This window comes from Falco punctatus, assembly GCF_963210335.1.
Source record: "Falco punctatus genome assembly, chromosome: 4".
Taxonomy (NCBI): Eukaryota; Metazoa; Chordata; class Aves; order Falconiformes; family Falconidae; genus Falco; species Falco punctatus.
This window is the reverse complement of record NC_137583.1, coordinates 48,119,720-48,139,043: the sequence shown is the minus strand read 5'-3', so window position 1 is coordinate 48,139,043 and position 19,324 is coordinate 48,119,720. Positions and strand designations below refer to the sequence as shown.

At 59.1% G+C, this 19,324-nt stretch overlaps 3 protein-coding genes across 16 annotated transcripts in view; 1 reads left to right on the top strand and 2 right to left on the bottom strand.

The window, feature by feature from the left end:
- JSRP1 (junctional sarcoplasmic reticulum protein 1) overlaps nucleotides 1-5,421 on the top strand; it is a 34,272-nt gene extending 28,851 nt beyond the window's left edge. For 4 of the 13 annotated variants that reach the window (XM_080382312.1, XM_080382311.1, XM_080382313.1 and 1 more), the window contains 6 exons: nucleotides 1,777-1,823; nucleotides 2,678-2,840; nucleotides 3,366-3,518; nucleotides 3,602-3,664; nucleotides 3,799-3,986; nucleotides 4,116-5,421. In XM_080382312.1, coding sequence (XP_080238438.1) covers nucleotides 2,744-2,840; nucleotides 3,366-3,518; nucleotides 3,602-3,664; nucleotides 3,799-3,986; nucleotides 4,116-4,616 — 1,002 coding nt within the window. In that variant the 5' untranslated portion in view covers nucleotides 1,777-1,823; nucleotides 2,678-2,743 and the 3' untranslated portion in view covers nucleotides 4,617-5,421. Of the gene's footprint in view, nucleotides 1-221; nucleotides 360-1,776; nucleotides 1,824-2,652; nucleotides 2,841-3,365; nucleotides 3,519-3,601; nucleotides 3,665-3,798; nucleotides 3,987-4,115 lie in introns of all 13 variants that reach the window. The other 9 variants (XM_080382306.1, XM_080382304.1, XM_080382305.1 and 6 more) reach the window with 6 other exon arrangements.
- AMH (anti-Mullerian hormone) lies at nucleotides 5,018-12,584 on the bottom strand. Of its 2 annotated transcripts, none has more exons than XM_080382263.1 (7): nucleotides 11,210-12,584; nucleotides 10,723-10,854; nucleotides 9,864-10,617; nucleotides 8,701-8,876; nucleotides 7,900-8,023; nucleotides 7,571-7,760; nucleotides 5,018-7,418 (listed from the first exon to the last, which is right to left on the bottom strand). In XM_080382263.1, exons 3-7 carry the CDS (start codon nucleotides 10,468-10,470, stop codon nucleotides 6,503-6,505), a joined length of 2,013 nt encoding a protein of 670 aa, XP_080238389.1. In that variant the 5' UTR covers nucleotides 10,471-10,617; nucleotides 10,723-10,854; nucleotides 11,210-12,584; the 3' UTR covers nucleotides 5,018-6,502. The 2 variants fall into 2 exon arrangements, with proteins under 2 accessions (XP_080238389.1, XP_080238390.1); XM_080382264.1 differs by having other exon boundaries at nucleotides 9,864-10,545.
- A 155-nt stretch (nucleotides 12,585-12,739) lies between these two features.
- Nucleotides 12,740-19,321, bottom strand: SF3A2 (splicing factor 3a subunit 2). Its single transcript, XM_080382327.1, has 9 exons — nucleotides 19,233-19,321; nucleotides 17,799-17,969; nucleotides 17,227-17,298; nucleotides 16,856-16,902; nucleotides 16,063-16,172; nucleotides 14,870-14,919; nucleotides 14,422-14,562; nucleotides 13,859-13,927; nucleotides 12,740-13,224 (listed from the first exon to the last, which is right to left on the bottom strand). The coding sequence occupies exons 2-9, from the start codon at nucleotides 17,922-17,924 to the stop codon at nucleotides 12,892-12,894; spliced, it is 948 nt and encodes a 315-aa protein (XP_080238453.1). The 5' UTR covers nucleotides 17,925-17,969; nucleotides 19,233-19,321; the 3' UTR covers nucleotides 12,740-12,891.
- Between the last annotated feature and the right edge of the window lie 3 nt (nucleotides 19,322-19,324).

Below are 19,324 nucleotides of genomic sequence, written 5' to 3'. Positions count from 1 at the left end.
AGGGGCTGGAGGCAGTTTGGGCTCCTCCGTCCAGGTGACCCCCAAGGGATGGAGGTGTGGGAACAGCCCAGCACCCCACGATGGGGAGCTGAGCTCAGCCAAGGACTGGGGACCACAGCGAGGATGTGGTGGGATGGCCGTGTGCTGCAGGACACTGCCACCCAGCACTGGTGCTGCTGCCTGCCAACCGCCCGGCTTTTTTTTTATCCCTCTTGGTTTAGTGAGAGTCCCTCGAAGAGACATGGCAGCAGGTCCCTGTGAGGCATTGGAGAAAGACTTGGGATCCCCCGAGGCCACCGACGAGCTGCCCGGGTGGGCGGGGAGCGCTCAGAGGCAGCCGAGGAAGGACAGGAGAAAAGGTACCTTGTCCTCTCCGTGAGCCAGCGGCCAGGAGGTGCCGGCTGTGGCTGTGACCATGCCATGCTGTGCCGTGGTGTTTGAGGCCCCGCAGGAGAGGGCACAGCATGGCAGGGATGGGTCTTGGTGGCATCGTGAAGTCACAGGGCAACGAGGGGCCACCCCGTGGGGGCATCAGCCGTGGCCAGGGTAAAGAAGAACAGAGGCTCGTGCTCTCCTCCATCTTCCTTGTGCTCATCTTTGCTCAAAAAAGCCATGAATAGCTGTGTAGCTTAAAAACACAAGAAGCACTTGGGGGGAAAATGCTTTAAGGAAAATTTCTCAATCATTGTGCTTTCCTTGGGGTTGGGAACCCCCCTGGCCAACTGCGAGTCCTGGAGCAGCTCCTTCACTTCCCAGCAGAGAAAGGACCATACTCACCATCACTGAAACAAAATCGAAGACTTTTTTATTTCCTCTTGAATGCAAGGACCTTTCAGACCACAGTTCCCTGGCCAAAAGGTTTCCTCTTACTTCGAATATTATGTCTTAGATGTCATCCTTGGAATTGCTATTTTTTCTCAGCGTTCATTCTGCCACTGGGTGAAAGTAAACTAAATCCAGCTCAAAGGGGGCAAAAATTCCTTCTTCTGGTGAGGGCTTGCAAGGATGTGGTATCCAGATCCCAGCAGTGCGAGGGCTGCGCTCACAGGGGCTGAGAGGGCTGAGGCCACGTGCTATTGAGACCTTGGTGCATCCTCACCCCCGTAACAAACCCCCAGACCCAGGGGCAAAGAAACCCCCAGGGAGCCCGAGGAGCCCGGCATGCTCCCCAGCCTTTCATTGCATCGAACTGCTTCAGGGCCTTGGGGACTCTCCGATTTTCTCTCCCATTTCACATCTGGGAAAAGCCCTGAGAGTCATCCCTGAGCTTCACACTTCTCTGGGGTGGCTTGAGGTCTTCTTTGAGGTCTGGTTGCTCCACAGTACCCAGAACTCATCTGGCTCTCTAGGCTATGGCATGAGCTGCCTCCAGCCTTCCAGCCTCCAACGCCGCATTTTCGGGGTGTCTGTGTGCACCCTGGGCTATTTGCACCCCCATGCGCCTTGGCAGAGAAGTCACTGTCCCCCTCGGCTGCAGACCCCCAGGATACCCGGGATGGTGCCGTTTTGGGGCTCAGCAGCCCCAGGCCTGCACATGCTCCTGTTACACCCCAGCCTTGCCAGCAGCTGCCGCGATGGCCAGGGGGCTTTTTGCCTGTTGTCTGAAACCTCTTTCCACAGGTGACCCGGCCACACTAAGGGGGAAACGTGGCCATGATGTCCCCGCTCTGCAGGCTGGTGGGTGGCAGCAGGAAGGCTACGTGCCCCCAGCCCCTGGCAATTCCCACCTCCCTGAATTCGCCACCTAATGCACTGCACTGTGCTTGTCTTTAACAGATGCCGACACGCCGGTGAGCAGCGACGGGGAGAGCAGCAGAGCCCATGTAAGTGTGCAGCAGCCCAGCACTGGGGGTGCATGGGGGGTCCCTGGGGGTGGGGGCTGTCCCACAGCGGTATTCAGCCCAGGAGGGCTCTGTGGGGTGTTGCAGCACGTCCGCCCTGGGGGAGCTGAGGACCGCATCCTTCAGCTGTTGCTGTCACTGATCCGTGCAGGTGGGCAGCTCTCCCTTGTGGCACCAATCCGGTGGCACTGACACAAGCCAGCAGCCAGCCCAGCCACCAAAGCCCCAGTCCCCAGCAGCACCGAGCCCAGACCCCCAACATGTCGTGCGCCCCATCTCCTCCTGGTGCTCTGACCCTGCCGGTGAGCCGCCCTGGGTCCGACCTGCTGCCCTCCTGGATGCATGAAGCCGTGCTCATCTGGGCTGGGGATGAATCCAGCCCCGAGGGCTGCGCTGGGGTGGGCTTGCTTAAGTGCAAGCTGGGAGTCAGCAGCTGCCAGCCCACCCATAGGGGCTGCACCCCAGTGCCCGTGCTGCACGGAGCCAGCTAGTGGCTCCATCCATCTTAGCAGACAAAAAAACCCTCAAAAAACCCAACATGTTTTTAAGGCTGCTGATGCAGATACTGGGCTAGATGCTCAAGGAGCTGCTGAGGAGCCCGGTTAGTGTTGATCAAGGCCAGTAGCAGCATCGGCTCAGCCCTGGGGGACCCGAGGAGTGTGAGCACAAGCACAGGGACTGGGTCCCTCCACAGCTATGCTGAGCATCCCTTGTTCTGGGAGGGGGCCCAGATGTGCACCATGCCGCCCACCCCACCCAGCCACACTGCTTGCTTTCCCCGTGGGGCCATGTGATGCTCTTACACCCCCAGCCATGCTTGCGCCCCCTCCCCGCAGGGGCTAGAGGAGGCAGGGACCCGGCTTTACATCCCTGAGCAGGATCCGGACGAGCCTGAGCTGAGCATGCCAGAGCCAGCGTCGCTCAGCGTGGACAAGAAAGCAGCAGAGAAGAAGCGGGCAGAGAAGGTGGGAGCCAAAGGCAGCACTACGGGGCCTCCAGGTAGGCATGCAGGAAAGCCCTTCCCTGCCCCAGAACGGCCAGACTGGCCCCAAGTGGCCACAGAGGCATAGACCCTGTCCCACATCCCCGGCCAGCCCAGGAGGCGTGACGGAACGAGCTCTGCTCTCCACAGTCCCCTGGGAGCTCAGCAACATGGCGATGGGGCTTCTCAGCCACCTGCCAAATGCCACTCCTCCTCTTCCTCCTCCTCTCTGCCCTGGGTGGGGGGCAGCAGAGCTGGGAGCATGGGCAGAGGTTTTCTCCACTCGAGCCTCAGGATGCCCTAACGCCATGGTGGCCCGAACACCTCGGACTCAGCCCACATGACAATCTTTTCCCCATCCCTGTAGTGCAAACACTTTCCTCTCCGCTGCTGGGAGCCCGGCAGGCAGCTCCTACCCCTGCCCATGCCCCGGGTGGGCAGTGCAGGAAGATGTTAAAAGCCCTTCCCACCCACCCCCAACTCAGAGCCCTTTGCTGCTTCCCAGCTCCCCCAGTAACACTGTTTCCCTTGGGGGTCCTCAGTCCCCAAGAGCCTCCCCGTGCAGAGGAAGGTGGAGCCCCCCAGCCTGGACCCCGCGGAAGAGCCGCTTCTCTGGGAAGGGCTCACCCTCAACAAGTGCATCCTGGTGGCTTCGGTCGTTGCCCTGCTCAGCGTCACCTTCCAGGTGCTCCAAGGTGAGCCGGGAGCCAGTCAGAGGGGGGCAGGGTGGCCAGACCCTGCTGCCACCTCCTGCCCCCTCTCCCTTTCTCTCTTCCAGCACCGTGTTCCAAGGAGGGCATCAGCCGTGGCAGGCAGGACCCTCCACCGCCTCCCCTTCATGGTGGGTTCGGGTGCTCCATGCTGCCGCGACCCCCCTGGTCCAGCTGAGATGGGGCCATGTCCCAGAGTGGGGTGGCCCTGGGGACCCCATGTCTGGGACATCACACCTGAAACCGCCTTGTCCCCTGCTGACAGTGGCCTGTCCCTCTCCCCTCCCAGAGGTGGTCAGCACCGAGGAGGAGGAGGTCCAAGAAGTAGTGACCGCCCAGCCTGCCCAGCCAGAGAGCAGCATGTTCAGGGATGATCATGGTGATGATGATGGTGACGATGACAGTGATGATGACGGTGACAATGATGATGACAGTGATGCTGACAGCAACCTGGTATGGGTCTGGGGTAGAGGGAGAAAGGGCATCCTCGGGGCACCTCCTGTCTCCAGGAGGAGGGATGGAGAGGGGTCCTCTTCCCTTGGGCTGTGTCACTGGCACCTGGTCCCTTCCGTCCCCTCCCAGGCAGAGCCCTGGATCTTCAAGAAGTGGTTTGGCCGCTCGGCACCAGAGGATGATGAGGACGAAGAGCCCACAGATGATGTCCCCGACGTGCCACCGGCCACAACACAGGTGAAGAAGAGTCGGGAGAAGAAGCTGGAGAAGAAGGAGGAGAAGGAGAAGGCCCGGGAGGGCCGTGCCACCCAGGCGGAACGGAGCAGCCGGAGGGAGGCACGAGCCAAGGACAGGGTGCTGGGGGACAAGCCCGGCAGAGCCCCCAGGGCCGCCCGAGAACCGGAGCAGCAGCCCCAGAAGAAGCGGGGCCGGGAGGGGAAGGAGAGCCGGCGGGAGCGGGACGAGCCCAGGAAGGAGGGGTGGAAGGGCCGTCCTGGCAGGGCTGACAGCGGCGCGGAGAGCCCGAAGCGGGACTGGCGGCAGCAGAAGGGCAGGAAGCCCTGGGAGCCCGCGGCCGCCCCGGGGAAGGACGGCACCGCCAGACCCAGGGAGGGCAAGAGGCGCGACTGAGGCTGGGGCGACCGAGGGGCTCGATGATGCTGAATCCAGGGGGGTCCAACCCCGCCGCTGCCCCTGGCAAGGACACGCTGCCGCTCCCTGCCAGCTCCCAGAGACATCCCGGGCCGGCAGCACAGGCAGCACGCTGGGATCTCCAAGCAGCGGCAGGGCAGCTCAGGAGCCTGGCACGAGCCTCCCCAGGGACCTTGGGTCCCCCTGGATTAGATGCGCAAAGGCAACCCGAAGGGACCAGGGGAAGGAGCTTCTCTTCATCCGGGCTTCGCACTATTTCTGCATCCCCACCCAAAATCTCTCTTGCAGTTCATTTTCACTTGTGGCCCCCAAGGCATCGGGGTGGCGCAGTGGGCACAGGGATCCCAATGAACAGATTTTGCCTCCGGACTGCATAGCTCTTCAATTGACTAAATGGTTTTATTCAAAGCAAATCAAGAGAGAAGTAGATTCTGGGATAACAAAGCCAGGCTGCAGCCATCCTCGGAGGGACGTCAGGGAGACGACCACCACCTCGCTGGGCCCCGGTGCCATCGCTGCAGGGTGGTGCGAAGCTTGCTGGTAACAAAACAGGGCTGGAGAGCCCATCACCCGGGGATCCCTTCGGGCCTTGCCTTCACAGAGTCGCTTTTAGGAACGAAAAAACAAGTGCAATATCACGCAGCGCTGTAGCAACTACAGGAGACGTTCACAGCCCCAACAGGTTTAAGTATTTGCTAAATCAATAGAGGTTAAAATAAACTATTTTCATTTTTAATAAGGTATTAAAGTGAATGTTTAAAAAAAGAATAACAAAACAAGAAAAGATCTTGTCCCTGGTCCTGTTTGTGTGTTTTCTGGCACCCCCCATCCCCACTGTACAGGGGCTCAGGGCCAACCCAGGTCCCCACGTGGGCTGTGGGGCACAGCTGGCATGTGCCAGGCTCCAGCTGTGCCCCCGGCAGCCCCGCGGGGACACTGCAAAGCCCAAGGGCTGGTCCCAGCACCAAGGGGGCTGCAGCCAGAGCAAGCCCAGGAGCTGCTTTCCGGGGGTTTGGAGCCTGCGGCAGCCCCAGTGGGTTGTGCTGAGGGCTGGGCTGAGCTGGGAAGATGATCTGGGGGCAGCCGGGCTCTCCGTGCTGACGCCAGCGGGGACGCGGAGCAGGTGCTTTGGCAGCCGTTTGCACCCGCTCCTATTAATGGTGTGAGCAGCCCAGGAGGTGTAAGGGGATCGCTGCCCTCTCCCTGTCCCCCCCCTCCCCTCACCCCCCAGCTCTGGCAGTGCCCCAGGAGCGGGGTCAGTGGAGGGCGATGCAGACGGGACCCTGCCAGCCCTTGGCCCCTGGCTCACATAGGGGCAGGTCCCCAGATAAAGGCTGGTCCCTGCAAGGGGATTGGGCCTCTCGTTCTGCTTTTGCAGGTGCAGCTGGGTGGCTGGCAGGGGCTTGGCGAGGGGCCATGGGCTGGGAAACAGCCAGAGGATGCTGCAAGTCAGGGGGCTTGGTGGAACCAACAGCTGACCTGCCTAGCCACTACAGGAACAGAAGGAAGGGATGAATAAGCGTAGTCCTGGCCACATCTGCCAAGCCTTACCCTCCCACAGTGGCCCTGGGGCACCCGTATCCAGCCCAAACCCTGCTGTGGGGTCAGAGTCACGCTGCAGCACAGCCCCATGGGCACCTCGGGCATCAGGAGCAGGTGCGGGGGAATGTGGGGCTGGAGAGCAGCCCCCAGGGAGCAGCACGGCTACAGATGGACCCAGAACCAGAGCAGCGCTAAAGAGACAAACCGTGGGGCAAGGACACGCGGGGAGCACCCGTCTGAGCAAGAAGCACCAGCTCCCAAGCTGCGAGGGCAAACTGGCGGGGGGGTCGGGGTGACGGTGAGTGGGGAGGCGGGTGGTGCCTCTACCGACAGCCACACTCCTCGGCCACCATGTTGGGGAACTTGCGGACCTCCAGCCCCTCTGTGGAGAGGCTGATGATGAGCTGGTCGGAGTAGCGGATGGGCACGCAGCAGGGAGCCCGCTGGAGGGGCGAGCCCCGCTCCTGCATGCCCAGCAGCAGCACCGTGTGCGAGTAGTAGCTGGGGACGCGGGTGGAGAGGGGCAGCTTGCAGGGACCCTCACAGTTGTTGGCCGCGTAGACGGTGGGCATGACGATGAACTTGCGGTCATGCAGGTCGATGGTCAGCTCCTGCAGGCGGCAGTGGGCCTGATGCCGTGCACTCCGGTTCTGCCGCAGCACCTTCCTCCGCTCCTGCCAGCGCGCCCGCACCGTCTGCAACGCCTTCAGCAGCAGCAGCGCGTGCATCTTCCCAGAGCCGGGCGGCCGCTCTCCGGGTTGACCCTCAGCTGGCCCTGGCGGGTAGTAGCAGAAGCTCAGGAGGTGCTGGAAAAGCCCCATGTTGGCTTGGAAAGCTGGCATGTCCCTCAGCTCCTGGATCACCGCCTGCAGCTTGCCCATCAGCAGCTGCAGCACGGTCCCCTCCGGCTGCCAGCCCCCCAGGTGCTGCTCCAGCACGGCTCCACTGTCCTGGGGGAAAAGCAGCACCGAGGGCTCCTCCGACTGCACCAGACGCTCCAGCGCTGCCTCCTCGGACAAGTTGAGCAGTTGGTGAGGGAGGGTCTCCATCACCTGGAAGTCCAGCCAGTGGTGGGAGCTGGGCTGGGTGGGCGGTTCGCTGGAGGGACTCAGGACCTGGCGGATGAACTGGGTCAGGATGCCCAGGAACTGGCTGCTGCCGCCGGGCTCTGGGGACGACGTGTTGGCTGGGCTCGGGGCGGTGGATGACGGCAGCCACTCGGTCCCGGCCTGGGCTGGGCTGCGGGGAGAACATAGAGAGAGTCACGGGGTCCCTGTGTACCCCAGGGGTCCCACCAGGCCCTGGCCCACGTGCTCCCACCACGGTCCCCTGGCAGAAGGGCTGGGGCTGCTTCTCTCCCGGGCTCCCAGCCCCTGTGTTTTTCCACAGACCTGAGCTGCGGGTACGGAGCTGTGTCCAGCACCCCATCGGCAGAGAGGTAGGAGGAAGGGGCTAAAGCCACCTCCTCTTCCTCCTGCAGGGACTCGGCCAGCAGGAGCAGCACGGGGGTCATCCTGGTGAAGCACTTGTCATCGGAGCCAAACAGGAGCTGCTGGGTCTCCGTGGGGGGCAGGGGGGCACCTGGAGGGGAGAGTAGCCGTGAGGACGCCGGTCTGGGGGGTCCCACACGTCCCCACAGCCCCTCGCTACAGACAGGCTTGAGAGGAACCCAAATGCCCACGGTCGGGCGCAGACCCCCCGCCCCCCCCGGCATCCCTACCTCCCTGGCCGCGGTGCCGGATGCCCAGGGCAGCCTGGAAGCTGAGCTGCTCGCTGCTGCGGGTGACGGACGCTACGGCCGCTCCCAGGACCAGGTACTGGGTGTCCCCGGCCAGGCACAGGCTCTGCACCCAGGGGAGACGCGGGACGCCGGGGGTGCGGGTCAGACATCACCGGGGGGGCACTCAGAGGAACCCCCCCCGGCTGGCTCCAGGTCACCCAGTGCCCGGTGGCTCAGGGAGCAGTGAAATGGGAGGGTGGGGACCACCGGGGGTAGGGCGGGCAGGGGGGCTTCACCACCCAGCCCCAGGGCTGCTCCGGGAGCCGCGGGGTGCAGGGGGACCCCCGAGCGGGCAGAGACCCCCGAGCGGGCAGAGACCCCTGAGCGAGACCGGCCCCCGCCCCGCTTCTCCCGGCAGCGGCTGCTGCCCCCGGCCATGCTGGTGGGCCCGGGGGGGCGGGCAGGACCCCCGGAGCGGGCTGGGCACCCCGGGCTGCCCCCCCTGCCCCTGCCGGGAGCCGGGGACGGGGCAACAGCACCATCTGCAGGGCCAGCGGGAGCGGGCGGGGGGGCACTGCGGCGGGGGGGCACAGGAACGGGGGGGGGCACAGGGAGCGGGTGGGGCACAGGGAGCGGGGGGGGGGGGGGGCGGGGCACAGGGACTGGAAGTAAACAGCAATGGGGACCAGGAGAGGATGGCAAAGGGACTGGGAGGGGGATGGCAAAGGGACTGGGGAGCAGAGCTGTGACACCCCCTCCCGCTGCCCGGCCGCCCCAACACCGCATCCTCCGGCCGCCCACCTGCTCCCGCGCCAGCCCGGTGCCAGCAGCCAGCAGACCCCCGCGGGGGCCGGTGCCCCCCGCCCCACTGCCCCGGTAGAAGAGCAGCAAAGCGGCGCGCAGCTCTCCCAGCCGCCGGCCCACGGCCGCCTGGAACGCCAGCTTGAACCGCAGCAGCACCCGCGCCTCCCACTTCACTGGAAAGGAGCAGAGAGAGGAGGTGAAGGCCCCCCCCGGCCGCCATGGCTCCTGTGGGGCCAGGGCGAGGAGGGGGCTTCGGGCCCAGCACCGCTTCCATGGCAGCCGGAGCACGTGGGCCAGAGCTGACGGGGCAGGGGGACGTGGGGGCCCCTCCCTGGCTCAGGGCGGTGGGCAGGGGGCAAACTCTGCAGCCGTGGCGAGATGGGCGCTGCCCCGCTCTCGCAGCCGCTCCGGCAGGTTTTCCTGGGCAGACCCCCACCCACGGAAACGTCTCCTCCTGTGGCAGCTCCTCGGGGACTTGGGGACATTGTGGCTGTCACGCTGCAGCCAGCGGCACCGCCTGGGGAAGGGCCACATCCCCAGCTGCCGGGCACTGGGGGTTTGGCTGAAAATCCAAAATCCGGGAGGGAAGGAAGAGATTCCAAGAACAGACAAACAACTGTGACCTTCCTGCTACGCAGGAGGGCGGATTAAAGCCGGGGGTTTCTCCCTCGATCACAGCACTGACCGAGACAGGGCAGAGGAAGGCGCCTCACTGGTTTTCGCACGAGGCTGCAGCTGCCCCCACAAGCCCGGGACCCTCCGGCAGCACCGAGCGTGAGTGCGGCACGTGCTCAGCCCACAGCAGCACCCGCCAGCTCTGCTCATCCCATCCTCTCCCGTCTTTTCCCAGTCAGAGCCGGGCCGGGGCCCCAACTCGCATCATTAAGGCGGAAAGTGAGAAACCCCCATCACGGCAGAGCAGGAGCCACCAAGAACGTGGCAGGCACAGGGCACCCCGCAGCACCCAGGCTGGCATCACGGCTAAAGCTTCCTAAACCCGTCCCCACGAAGGCACCGCATCACACTGCTCATCTCAAAAGGAACCCAACCCCGCAAACATCACCCGGTGTTGAAATCCCTGAACGAGGACAAGCAAACAGCATCCCCGAGCCCTGCGTCCGCCCGCTCCGCTCGGCCTGGCGCAGGGATTCTGTACCGACCTTCCTCCAGGTGCAGCACGAGGAAACGATCCTGCCCCGGCTCCAGCACGTGCGCGTGGATGTGCCTCAGGGGCTGCAGCGCAGCACCCGCCTCCCCCGCTGGGCACAGCCCGAAGGTCCGCAGGTCACTCTCGTCCCAGCTGCTGCGCTGGCTCAACAGCTTGATGAAGTTGCTTTCGTAGTGGGTGAGAACACCCACCACCTCCAGGTGCCTCGGGGCCGGCCCGCCCTGGTCCATTCTCACCTTGCACACTGGCCCCTCCAGCCCCCCGAGCGGCCAGGGGTGCAGGATGGAGCCCGGCCAGGGGGTACCCCCAGCCTCCGCCACCCCCTGCAGGCATTTCGCTCCCGGGTTGGGCTGCGGGGAGAGGGGAGCAGCAGCAGCAGCCCCTCTGGCTCTGGCTGCCGAGCTGGGTCGCCCTCCTTCCTGCAAACTCACGTTTTCTCTCTTTCCCTCCTCTGCTTCCAGCCCCAGCTCCGCCGGCAGCCCCCGCTCCAGGCGGATCACTGCAGGAGCCCCTTCCTCCCCGCTCCCCTTCCTTGGGAGCGCTGCAGAGGGGAGCACCAGCACCAGGCACGGCACAAGCACCCTGAGAGCCGCCTTCATCTTCCCACTCCCGCTGCTCCCAGAGCTGCTCACACGTCCCAAAGTGCTGGGGCAGAAGGGGAGGACGGCGTCTCCCTTTTAAAAAGCGGTGGCCTTGAGTTGACAATGCACAACACACCTCCCCTGAGCAACTCAAAGGCTGTCATGCTGGAGAGGAGGGAGGGATGTTTCAAAGAAACTTTTTTTTTTTGCTATTTTTGGGTTTGCATCTCATATTGAAAACGTAAAACAAAGTAAAGCTGTTTCTCTTACTCGTAGGGATGCACGTCCTTGACTTCAGATGTTTTCTAAAGGAGGATGGACATCAAGGCTTGGATCTTCTTGGGGACCGGCACGTACTATTCCCATCAGCAGTGAAACACCAAGAGGGAAGAATTAGCGGGACTAGGAGGAGGCAGATAAAGATAACGGACAGAAACTAAGTAAATGTATGGGAAGCGTTCTCCTCTCGGCTGGAAAGCCTCCCCCTCAGCCGGTACCTCACACAGGCTCCTAGCCCACCCCAAGGCCCAGGCTGTGAAGAACCTCGCGGGTGCAGCAGCCACCTGCAGCTGCAAACACGTAGGAGCTGCCTTTAGCAAGCCTTACAACACTTTGTAAGGGCTTTTCTCTCTGTGAGATGCCAATACTCACGGTAATGCCTGGAACTACCACCTACCTAGCGCCCCATGGAGAAACCTCCCCCACCACCCAAAGATCTCAGGGGGTTTTTGACAACGGGGGGCAGGGGGAAACGTACCCACAAAGAATTCCCACTGCATGTTCAGACTTTTCTCTGAGTTTCCAGGACTTTGCAGTTCAGAGCTCAGGATCTGGCTCCAGCACATCATAAACGGACCACAGAGCCGAGCTGGGGAGGGCCACGAGCACCGCACCATGGGGCCGGTGAGGCAGACCCCCCTGCCCCACAGCAGCTGTGGCAAAGGGCACACACCGGCACCAGGGAGACCCCCCACCAGCCCACTCGGCCATCGGGCCAGCTCAGCTGGACCCAAAGCGCTGCCGGCGCGGTGAGGCCAGCGAGGGCTGGACACGCGGTGGGTGGGATCGAGCAGGACCTGTGTCAGGCCAGCAGAAGAGGCCAAGAACCGGATTCCTCCGTCGAAGGGGCAGGCAGCTGCAGGGCTGCAGCCCCCACGCTCCATGGAACCAGCCAGGCACTGGCCAAGGGCAAGGCTGGGGCAAGCAGCCCAGCCCCGGCGGTGCTGTGACCCACCGAGCCGCCCCGCATCCCACGCAGACACCCAGTGCAGCGAAAGGAATCCTGGAAAGGACAGAGGAGAAATCTCAGAACTTCCGGTTTTTAATGGGAACCAAATGGTATTTTTTTGAAGGAAACGTTTAGTATAAATAAAACCACAGAGAACTAAAAGCTTGCCAAAACTAGTCTCGTAGTGGGAGGATATATACAATAAAAATCATACATGACAGCAGGTGCTTCATAATAGCACAGACAACATTTAATGAATTGTAGTAACAAACTAGGATTTGGTATCACTGCAGCTTTGGTAATTTCTTTTGACTAAACATCTGGAGATCCCTGACACTGCCACCGACAAAGCACCAGCACCATCCGTGAGCCCACGATTGGCATGACCAGCCTAGTGTGCAGCAGGCAGGAGCTAAGCACCTGCTTACCGGGCAAGGAAGGGTCTTCAATTGTCAACAAAACCTGATCTGGTGCTTTTCAAGGACCCCTGAGCAGCAGCCCAAACCAATTTCCTCAGGAGAAATGTTTCCAGCTTCCAGCTGCCAACACCTGAGCTACGGCACAGCGCTCCGGCACCGGGAGGGGAAAGGTTTCCAAATGCAGCAGGAGTGACGCCTTCCCAATTGCAACCATCATTTAGCGGGAAGACAGAAAAAGCTGAATTTAGAAAATTCTGCTCGCCCCCCATTCTGCCCGCCACTGCAGGTATGGGTGATGCAGTAACAGAATCCTTTCCACATCTCTATGACAAGTCTCCCCAGCCCTGAATGAACAGCTTAATCAAGGATTTCAGTTGAATAGCAACTGATTAACTGGTAATTTATGGGCTACACATCAAGCAGCCTAAGAAGGGGCAGCAAGTGAAGCCAACACAGCTGAGCGGAGCTCGATGTCGCTGTTCAGTCAGGAGGAAGCAAGGCGCCCAGAGACTTCCAATCCTTTGCCTCCTCTTTGGAGCATTTCCAAAATGTAACCGGACGGGGAACGTTTTATCTATCCAAGGGCTAAAGAAAGTGAACGCAGGGCACCATTTCTAACCAAAACACGGGAAAACATAGAGAAAGGAAAATCAAAAACCTTTTAATGAACCTACAGGGCTCAGTCAGATTCACAGGCATACAAACCAGAAATAATTCTCTGAATCAGTCGTGATCTGCATATAAAAAGATATGAGCTAGAGGAGTCCAGCAGGACTGAGTCCAGGAGGGGCTTCAGTTGGAGGGAGGCGGAGGGGGGATAGTGCCTGGTCCCTCGGTGGGGAGAGGTGGCCTCATCATGGGTGGCAAAGGAGCCGGGGGGGGCACACCAGGCGCTGGTGGCAACTGAGGTGGCACCGGGGGTGGCGGCACTGGTCCAGAGGGAGGCATGGGAGGCAGGGTCATGCCTCCTGGAGGAGGTGGCGGCATGGAGTCTGGCAGAGGTGGCCTGGGGGGCAAGCCGTTCATCAGTGGAGGCGGAGGCGGCCGCTTCACTGTTGGGGGCCCTGGAGGGAGGTTTGGGGGAGCTGGTGGCTTCTCCATCTTGAAGTGGAATTGAAGGAAGAACTAGGGAGGGGAGAAAAGCAAAGAGAAGGGAACAATTAATCCTCAGGACCACTCTGTGCCACCACAGGACAGCTGCGCTCTGCCTCCCACAACACAGTTCGGATCTCCCCCGGCCCGTTACCTTCACCGGTGCTGCCTGCCTTCCCACCCCACAGCACTCACAACTCAGACCAGTCCTGCCCAGGATTTTAACTCCTCCAGAACCTCTTTAAGCATCGAGCTATCTGCGATGGGGTCAGTACCCCCACTGCATTCGTCCCCTGCTCTCACACACGCTACCCAGTGAGTTCCACGCCGCCGGCTCACCACAGACAGCTGCGTGCAGGAAACACGCAGCGAGGAGCCACAGAGAGGGCACGGTGTCACACACTTATGCGCCGTTCTGCTGCTGCTGACAGCGACCCGGCATGCTGTCCTCCCACCTAAATCCTCACAAAGATCACACACAGGAAGATCTTTCTGTCAGGAGGAGCCCCTGCACATTTGCACTGAAGGGATGAGGATTTTAGCATCAAAGGCAGCATGGATGTCACTGACATGTGCTGATCTTCCCGCACTGCCTTTCCCCGCAAGCGGCTCTGCCCTCATGCTCCCTCTTTCACCCTTCAGGAAGGTATCACAGTGCTCCAGCTACCTGCTTGGTTTCCCTGTTCCAGTGGGTCCAAAACTTTCCTTCTGCTTTGTCAATTTCTCTGCTTGGCACCTGCAACATCAGAGGATAAGGAGCTATTATTAGCACCCCCAGATTAGCTCAATGGCCCTTTTGAGCACCACAGCCCGCAAGATAAGCACAGTTATTCCAGGCCTTTGTGAGATGCGCTCGTCTCGGATGTTATTAGATAGAGATGGGGGCAGGAAAGAATTAAGTTACTTCCCTATCGGTCAAGGACAAGTGTGCTGGCAAAAACCCCTCTCTTAACATCTGCACAAAGGCTGAGGAGCAAAGCCCAGAAGGTTCCTTTCTGTGCCAGACAGCGAGAATTCAGCGGCTCCCCAGAGCTCAGCACACAGCCTAGTTTTCATGCCAGAGTCTCCACTGATTCTCAGCAGGGTTTAATGACTTCTAGTCATGTCTTCTCGACCCCCCTTTTCCACTCCATTAACCCCCTAGAGGCTAGAATCCAAGTCTCTAATAACGTTCAATGGGAATTAAGTGTCTTGGAAAACAAGGGATCTTGCCCAAATCCCAAACCTTACCTTGAAAGCTATGGTTTCGTAGGGCTCTGCTGCCATCAAAAGGTACTGCCAGCGTCTGTCGGGGGGCTCAATCCGTTGCTCGTAGGCTGACATAAACCGGTGACGAGGCATGATACTTTCTGCGATCTCCGGATAATCAATCTGTTGGGGTGTGATTACAGCATTGAGGAGAACATCCCCTTCTTGCTCCCCCTTTGTACAAAACAACGCCCTTGACTACGAAGCGTATTGAGAGAGCAGCTCCGAACAGAAAACTCAGGGCCACCAAAGCAAACGGCTTGACAACTACGGTCATGGATTTGCTTGACACCTTCAGCAGCAGAGGACCAGGAAGGTAAAGCCTTTTTTAAATTAGTTCTTTCTTTCATGGATCCTGCAAAGAGCTGCTCATTTAGCAGCACTTTCACTGGGATAACCCAGACACCAAGAATTTTCACAGTGCCCTTACCTGGAAGAGAAGGCTCTGCTGGCCTGTTTCTGGATCTCTCTGTTTGGTCACTGTGAAGAAAATAAAGCTCAGTACATCACATAGCAGCGTTAGAGCAACATTATTTCTGCCCTAGGAAGCACACAATGCTTCCAGCAACGCCACATTACAAGATTTTTCTCCCATCTATCAAACAAAATGCCACATTGTCTGTAACCAGAGCTACTACTGTGTTCAGTTTTGGGCCCCTCACTTCCAGAAGGACGTTTTGGTGCTGGAGCATGTCCAGAGATGGGCAGCGGGGCTGGGGAAGGGGCTGGGGCACCAGTCTGATGGGGAGTGGCTGAGGGCACTGGGGGTGCTCAGCCTGGAGAAAAGAAGACTCAGGGGAGACCTTCTCACTCTCTGCAGCTCCCTGAAAGGAGGCTGTGGGCAAGTGGGGGCCAGCCTCTTCTCCCAGGTAACAAGTGACAGGCCATGAGGAAATGGCCTCATGTTGCAGCAGGGGAGGTTTAGGTTTGATATTAGGAATAATTCCTTCACTGAAAAGGTTATCAAGCATCAGAACACACTGCTCAGGGAGGTGGCTGAGTCACCATCCTCAGAGGTATTTAAAAGACATGTAGATGTGGTGCTCAGGGACATGGTTTCAAGGTGGGCTTGGCAGTGTTGGCTTAACCATTGGACTTGATGATCTTAAAGGTCTTTTCCAACCTAAACGACTCTACAATTCTAAAGATCCCTATGGAAATTCAGCTGCTGCGGGGCAAAGACACCGTGCACTGCAGAGACCACAGCTGTGAGATAAAGAAGGCAAGTTTTGTACTGAAGGCCGTAACAAAACAACAGGGGGTTCAGAGAAAAAACTTGAGCTATACACATGATGAGTGATTTATGAGCATTAGTGAAAGATGGTACGGCACAATAAAAGAAGAGAGACTGAAACAGCAGCATCTCCTGCGTGACTTCTAATAAGAGCTGAAAGACTGAGACATACCAATCTATTATTAAAATGGTTCTCATTCGACTGTCAGCAATAAAGAGATGTTTCATGGGTAATTTAAACAATAAAGGACATCAGGAGATAAGCCCGTATCTTATTCATGGACAGATCTGCTAAAAAGGCTAATTAATAATTCACATCCACAGCACTGCACTTCAGGCAAGCTCCAGCAGGCGTTAGGTATCTCCTGTGGCAGACAGCCCCATCGTACCTTTGTAACCCGGTCGTCCAATTTTCACAAACTTCTTCACTTCCACTTTGACTTTTTCTGGTGCGGGCTGGGCAGGGGCTTCCTTAGCTTCCTTGGCAGCTCGACGGGCCCTGCAGATTCATTTGAAATGTACCAAATTGGAAAGGTTCGGTTAGCTGCGTTTGTTTCTAAAGAATACACCAGCAGCGGTTTGAATCCCTTACCACAGAATATTCAGGGCCTCACAGAAAGCAGGCCAGGAAAACCTGCTGTTTGTCTTCCACAAGCACCACTACAGGCCGGTTCTACCCATGCCTTCCCCCCCACTACAGGCTGTCATCTCAATTATCTTATCCGCCCCCAAGCTGACCTTAATGCCTGTCTCCACAAATGAATTTGAAAAGATTTCTTGAAATAAAAAAGAAAAAACCCACAAACCAGTCACCTAAACCAACACAAACTGGATTTCTTCACATAAAACTTACAGACTTCTTCCCACCTGTATTCACAAAACCAGATCCTTCTCACTAGACAATCTGCTTTTAAGATTCTTCCTTCCCTTTCCTTCAGAAATCCCACAACTGGCTTTGAACTTGAGCTCCAACTGGAGCTTGCCAGCACCATTTTTTGGAGCAGACCTAGGCTGTACCCACTGGCTAGTGCCAGGCTGTTTACCAGGCAACATACACAGTGCAAGAACATTCTAGCACAGTGTGCTGCTCTGTAATGGAGTTCAAGATCTACAGATGAACACAACCGTAATTGTCAAGTGCTTTGGTAATGGAGAACGAAGCTGGAGCGGAGAACGACTTACAAATTGGTCTGATGCTTCTTCCCCTGGGTATGTGCTAAGTAACTTCCCTGAAATAAAAAGCAAGGCAGAAGAAAGTTAAGTGGAGACAGGACTGTTCCTGCACTGAAAGATTCTTGTCACAGAGGAGAGACTATATCACCCACTGACAAAGGTATTTTAATCCTGAGCAGAGAGGAATCTTACTCAAAATTTGCAGGTTGCTTTCAACTGCTGAACTGTCATAAACTGACAGGTGTAACGCAGACAAGTCACCACCCACTCACCACCCCCTCGGCACTCGGGCATCAGGCACTTCCCAGGTTCCTGCACTTGAAGCTACTATTACTCTAAAATCACTGCCACCGAGCTCGACAGACAGCGGTCCAACTCACCTCATTGTTGTGCAGTGTGAGGCAAAGCTTGCATTCATAAGAGCCCAAGTGATTTTTCATAAAATAAGGGTCCTACAAAGAGAAATATTTTAAAGAGTTACCAAAAAAAAATACATGGCAAAGCAGCAGAATAATCAAAATACTGCCAAATTCTTCCTGCAGCGGCAGGACAGAACTCATTGATTTAAATGAACAGTACAACACTGCTTTAGGACTATGAAAACAGAAAGAAACAACAGGAGCTTTGTTAACTGGTGACAGCACACCCGACTGCAGCGTAGGGACAGCAAGATACCCGCCATGCTCCAGAAGACCAAAAAATAACATAGTAACAGCTACTTGAACACCCAAGGGCTGGCACCTCCCCAGTAAGCCCCGCCAGAAATGTTTCTCATTGAACTCCCACACTACCAGCAACAGACGCATTTCATCCCAAGCCACAGCTCTCCGCTAGATCTCCCACCCTGCAAGCCGTTTCACCCAGGCAAAGCTCTAAACCCACCCCCACAGCAGCCTGCAGGTTGGGAGCCCCGTGTCTTTTCTTCCTTCGGCACGCAGAGGCCGAGGCTCACCTTGTTGATGTCGATGGTTTCCAAAGCCAGCTGCCGGAGCCGCTCCCTGCGGTCTCGGTTACTTTCCGAGGCAGAGGCTACGCCTCCGCTTCCAGTTTTACCTCCAGGACGATGTTGAAAATCCATGATGGGGCCTTCTGTGGTTCAGCTGCTCACGGAGAAAGGCAGAGCCTGGAAAAATGAGGAAAAGCAACATCAGTGATGACTAACACTTTTCCTAACCTGGAGCTCCCAGCGCTGAGAGCCACCAGCAAGGACAGGAGACGAGCACAGCAAACACCATGCAGCACCATCTCAAATGGTGCAAGTCTCGTATGCCCTGACTTGGTAAGTTGAGTAGAAGTAAAAGGATCCAAAATAAGCCCCCAGAGACCTTCCCATCTCCTCAGGCGCTGCTTCTAGGCAGAGCTCCGCTCCTCTGCCAGCTCAGCTGGGCCCCAGTGAGGCTCAGCAGCCCCACAGCGACTCCCCCCCAACCCCTCTCAAACAGGAGCCTCCAGCCCTCCACCTCCACCCCAGAACTTGCTGTGGGCCAAAGCCCCCCTCCATCACCACGGTTTGGTGCTGCCCTCCCACCCAATGCCCCCCCCCCGGCCCTAGAGCCACCCCAATGCAGCCTCAGACCCTTTGCAAGGGTCAGAGGGTCCCCAGCCCCCTCCTCACAAATGGGATACACAAATGGATACAAATCCCCCATCAAGGATCAAGAAAGGCCAGAGGCCCCCAGCCCCTCAGCAGGAGCAACAGCCACATTCAAACGCCCCCAGCAAGGGCCAAAGCCCCCACCAAACACCCTCAGACCCCCAGCAAGGGCCAGCCCTCTCAAACACCCCCCAGCAAGGGCCAAAGCCCCCACCCCAACCACCCCCAGCCCCTCAGCAAGGACCAAAGCCCCCACCCCAACACCTCCTGCAAGGGCCAGCCTTCAAACACCCCCCAGAAAGGGCCAAAGCCCCCCCCCCCCCAACACCCCCAGATCCCCAGCAAGGACCAAAGCCCCTCTCAAACGCCCCCCAGCAAGGGCCAAAGCCCCCCCGCCCCCCAACACCCCCAGATCCCCAGCAAGGACCAAAGCCCCTCTCAAACGCCCCCCAGCAAGGGCCAAAGCCCCCCCCCAAAACCCCCAGCCCCTCAGCAAAGGCCAAAGCCCCTCCCCAAACACTCCTCAACACCTCAGCAGGGGTCAACACCCCCAAACCATTCCCAGCCCCTCAGCAAGGATCAGCCCCCCAAACACCCCGCCAGCCTCCCAGTAGGGGCCGAAGCCCCCCCCCCCCCGCCGCCCCAAGCCCTTATCAAGGGCCAAAGCCCCCCCAAACGCTCCCCAAGCGCCCCTCAGCGAGGCCCGCCGCCCCCTCACCCCTCGGGAGCAGCCAAACGCCTCCCCAGCCCCCGACAAGGCCCTCGGGGCCCCCTCCCCCCCCCGAGCCGTACCTCCGCGCACCTCCCCGCTCCCCGCTCCCGCGCCGCGCGTGCGCGCTGCCCCCTCCGGCGCACGGCTTCCGGGGCGCGCGGCAGCCACTTCC

Excerpts from the sequence above, each read along its gene's own strand:
- AMH (XM_080382263.1), bottom strand. The coding sequence starts at position 10,470 with ATGAAGGCGGCTCTCAGGGTGCTTGTGCCGTGCCTGGTGCTGGTGCTC. Across the intron at positions 8,877-9,863 it reads CGTGCTGCACCTGGAGGAAG|TGAAGTGGGAGGCGCGGGTG; the intron begins GTCGGTACAGAA and ends GCTCCTTTCCAG. Across the intron at positions 7,761-7,899 it reads CCGGCACCGCGGCCAGGGAG|GTGCCCCCCTGCCCCCCACG; the intron begins GTAGGGATGCCG and ends TCTCCCCTCCAG.
- SF3A2 (XM_080382327.1), bottom strand. The coding sequence starts at position 17,924 with ATGGATTTTCAACATCGTCCTGGAGGTAAAACTGGAAGCGGAGGCGTA. Across the intron at positions 16,903-17,226 it reads TCACACTGCACAACAATGAG|GGAAGTTACTTAGCACATAC; the intron begins GTGAGTTGGACC and ends TTTTTATTTCAG. Across the intron at positions 13,225-13,858 it reads GGAACAGGGAAACCAAGCAG|TTCTTCCTTCAATTCCACTT; the intron begins GTAGCTGGAGCA and ends TCCCCTCCCTAG.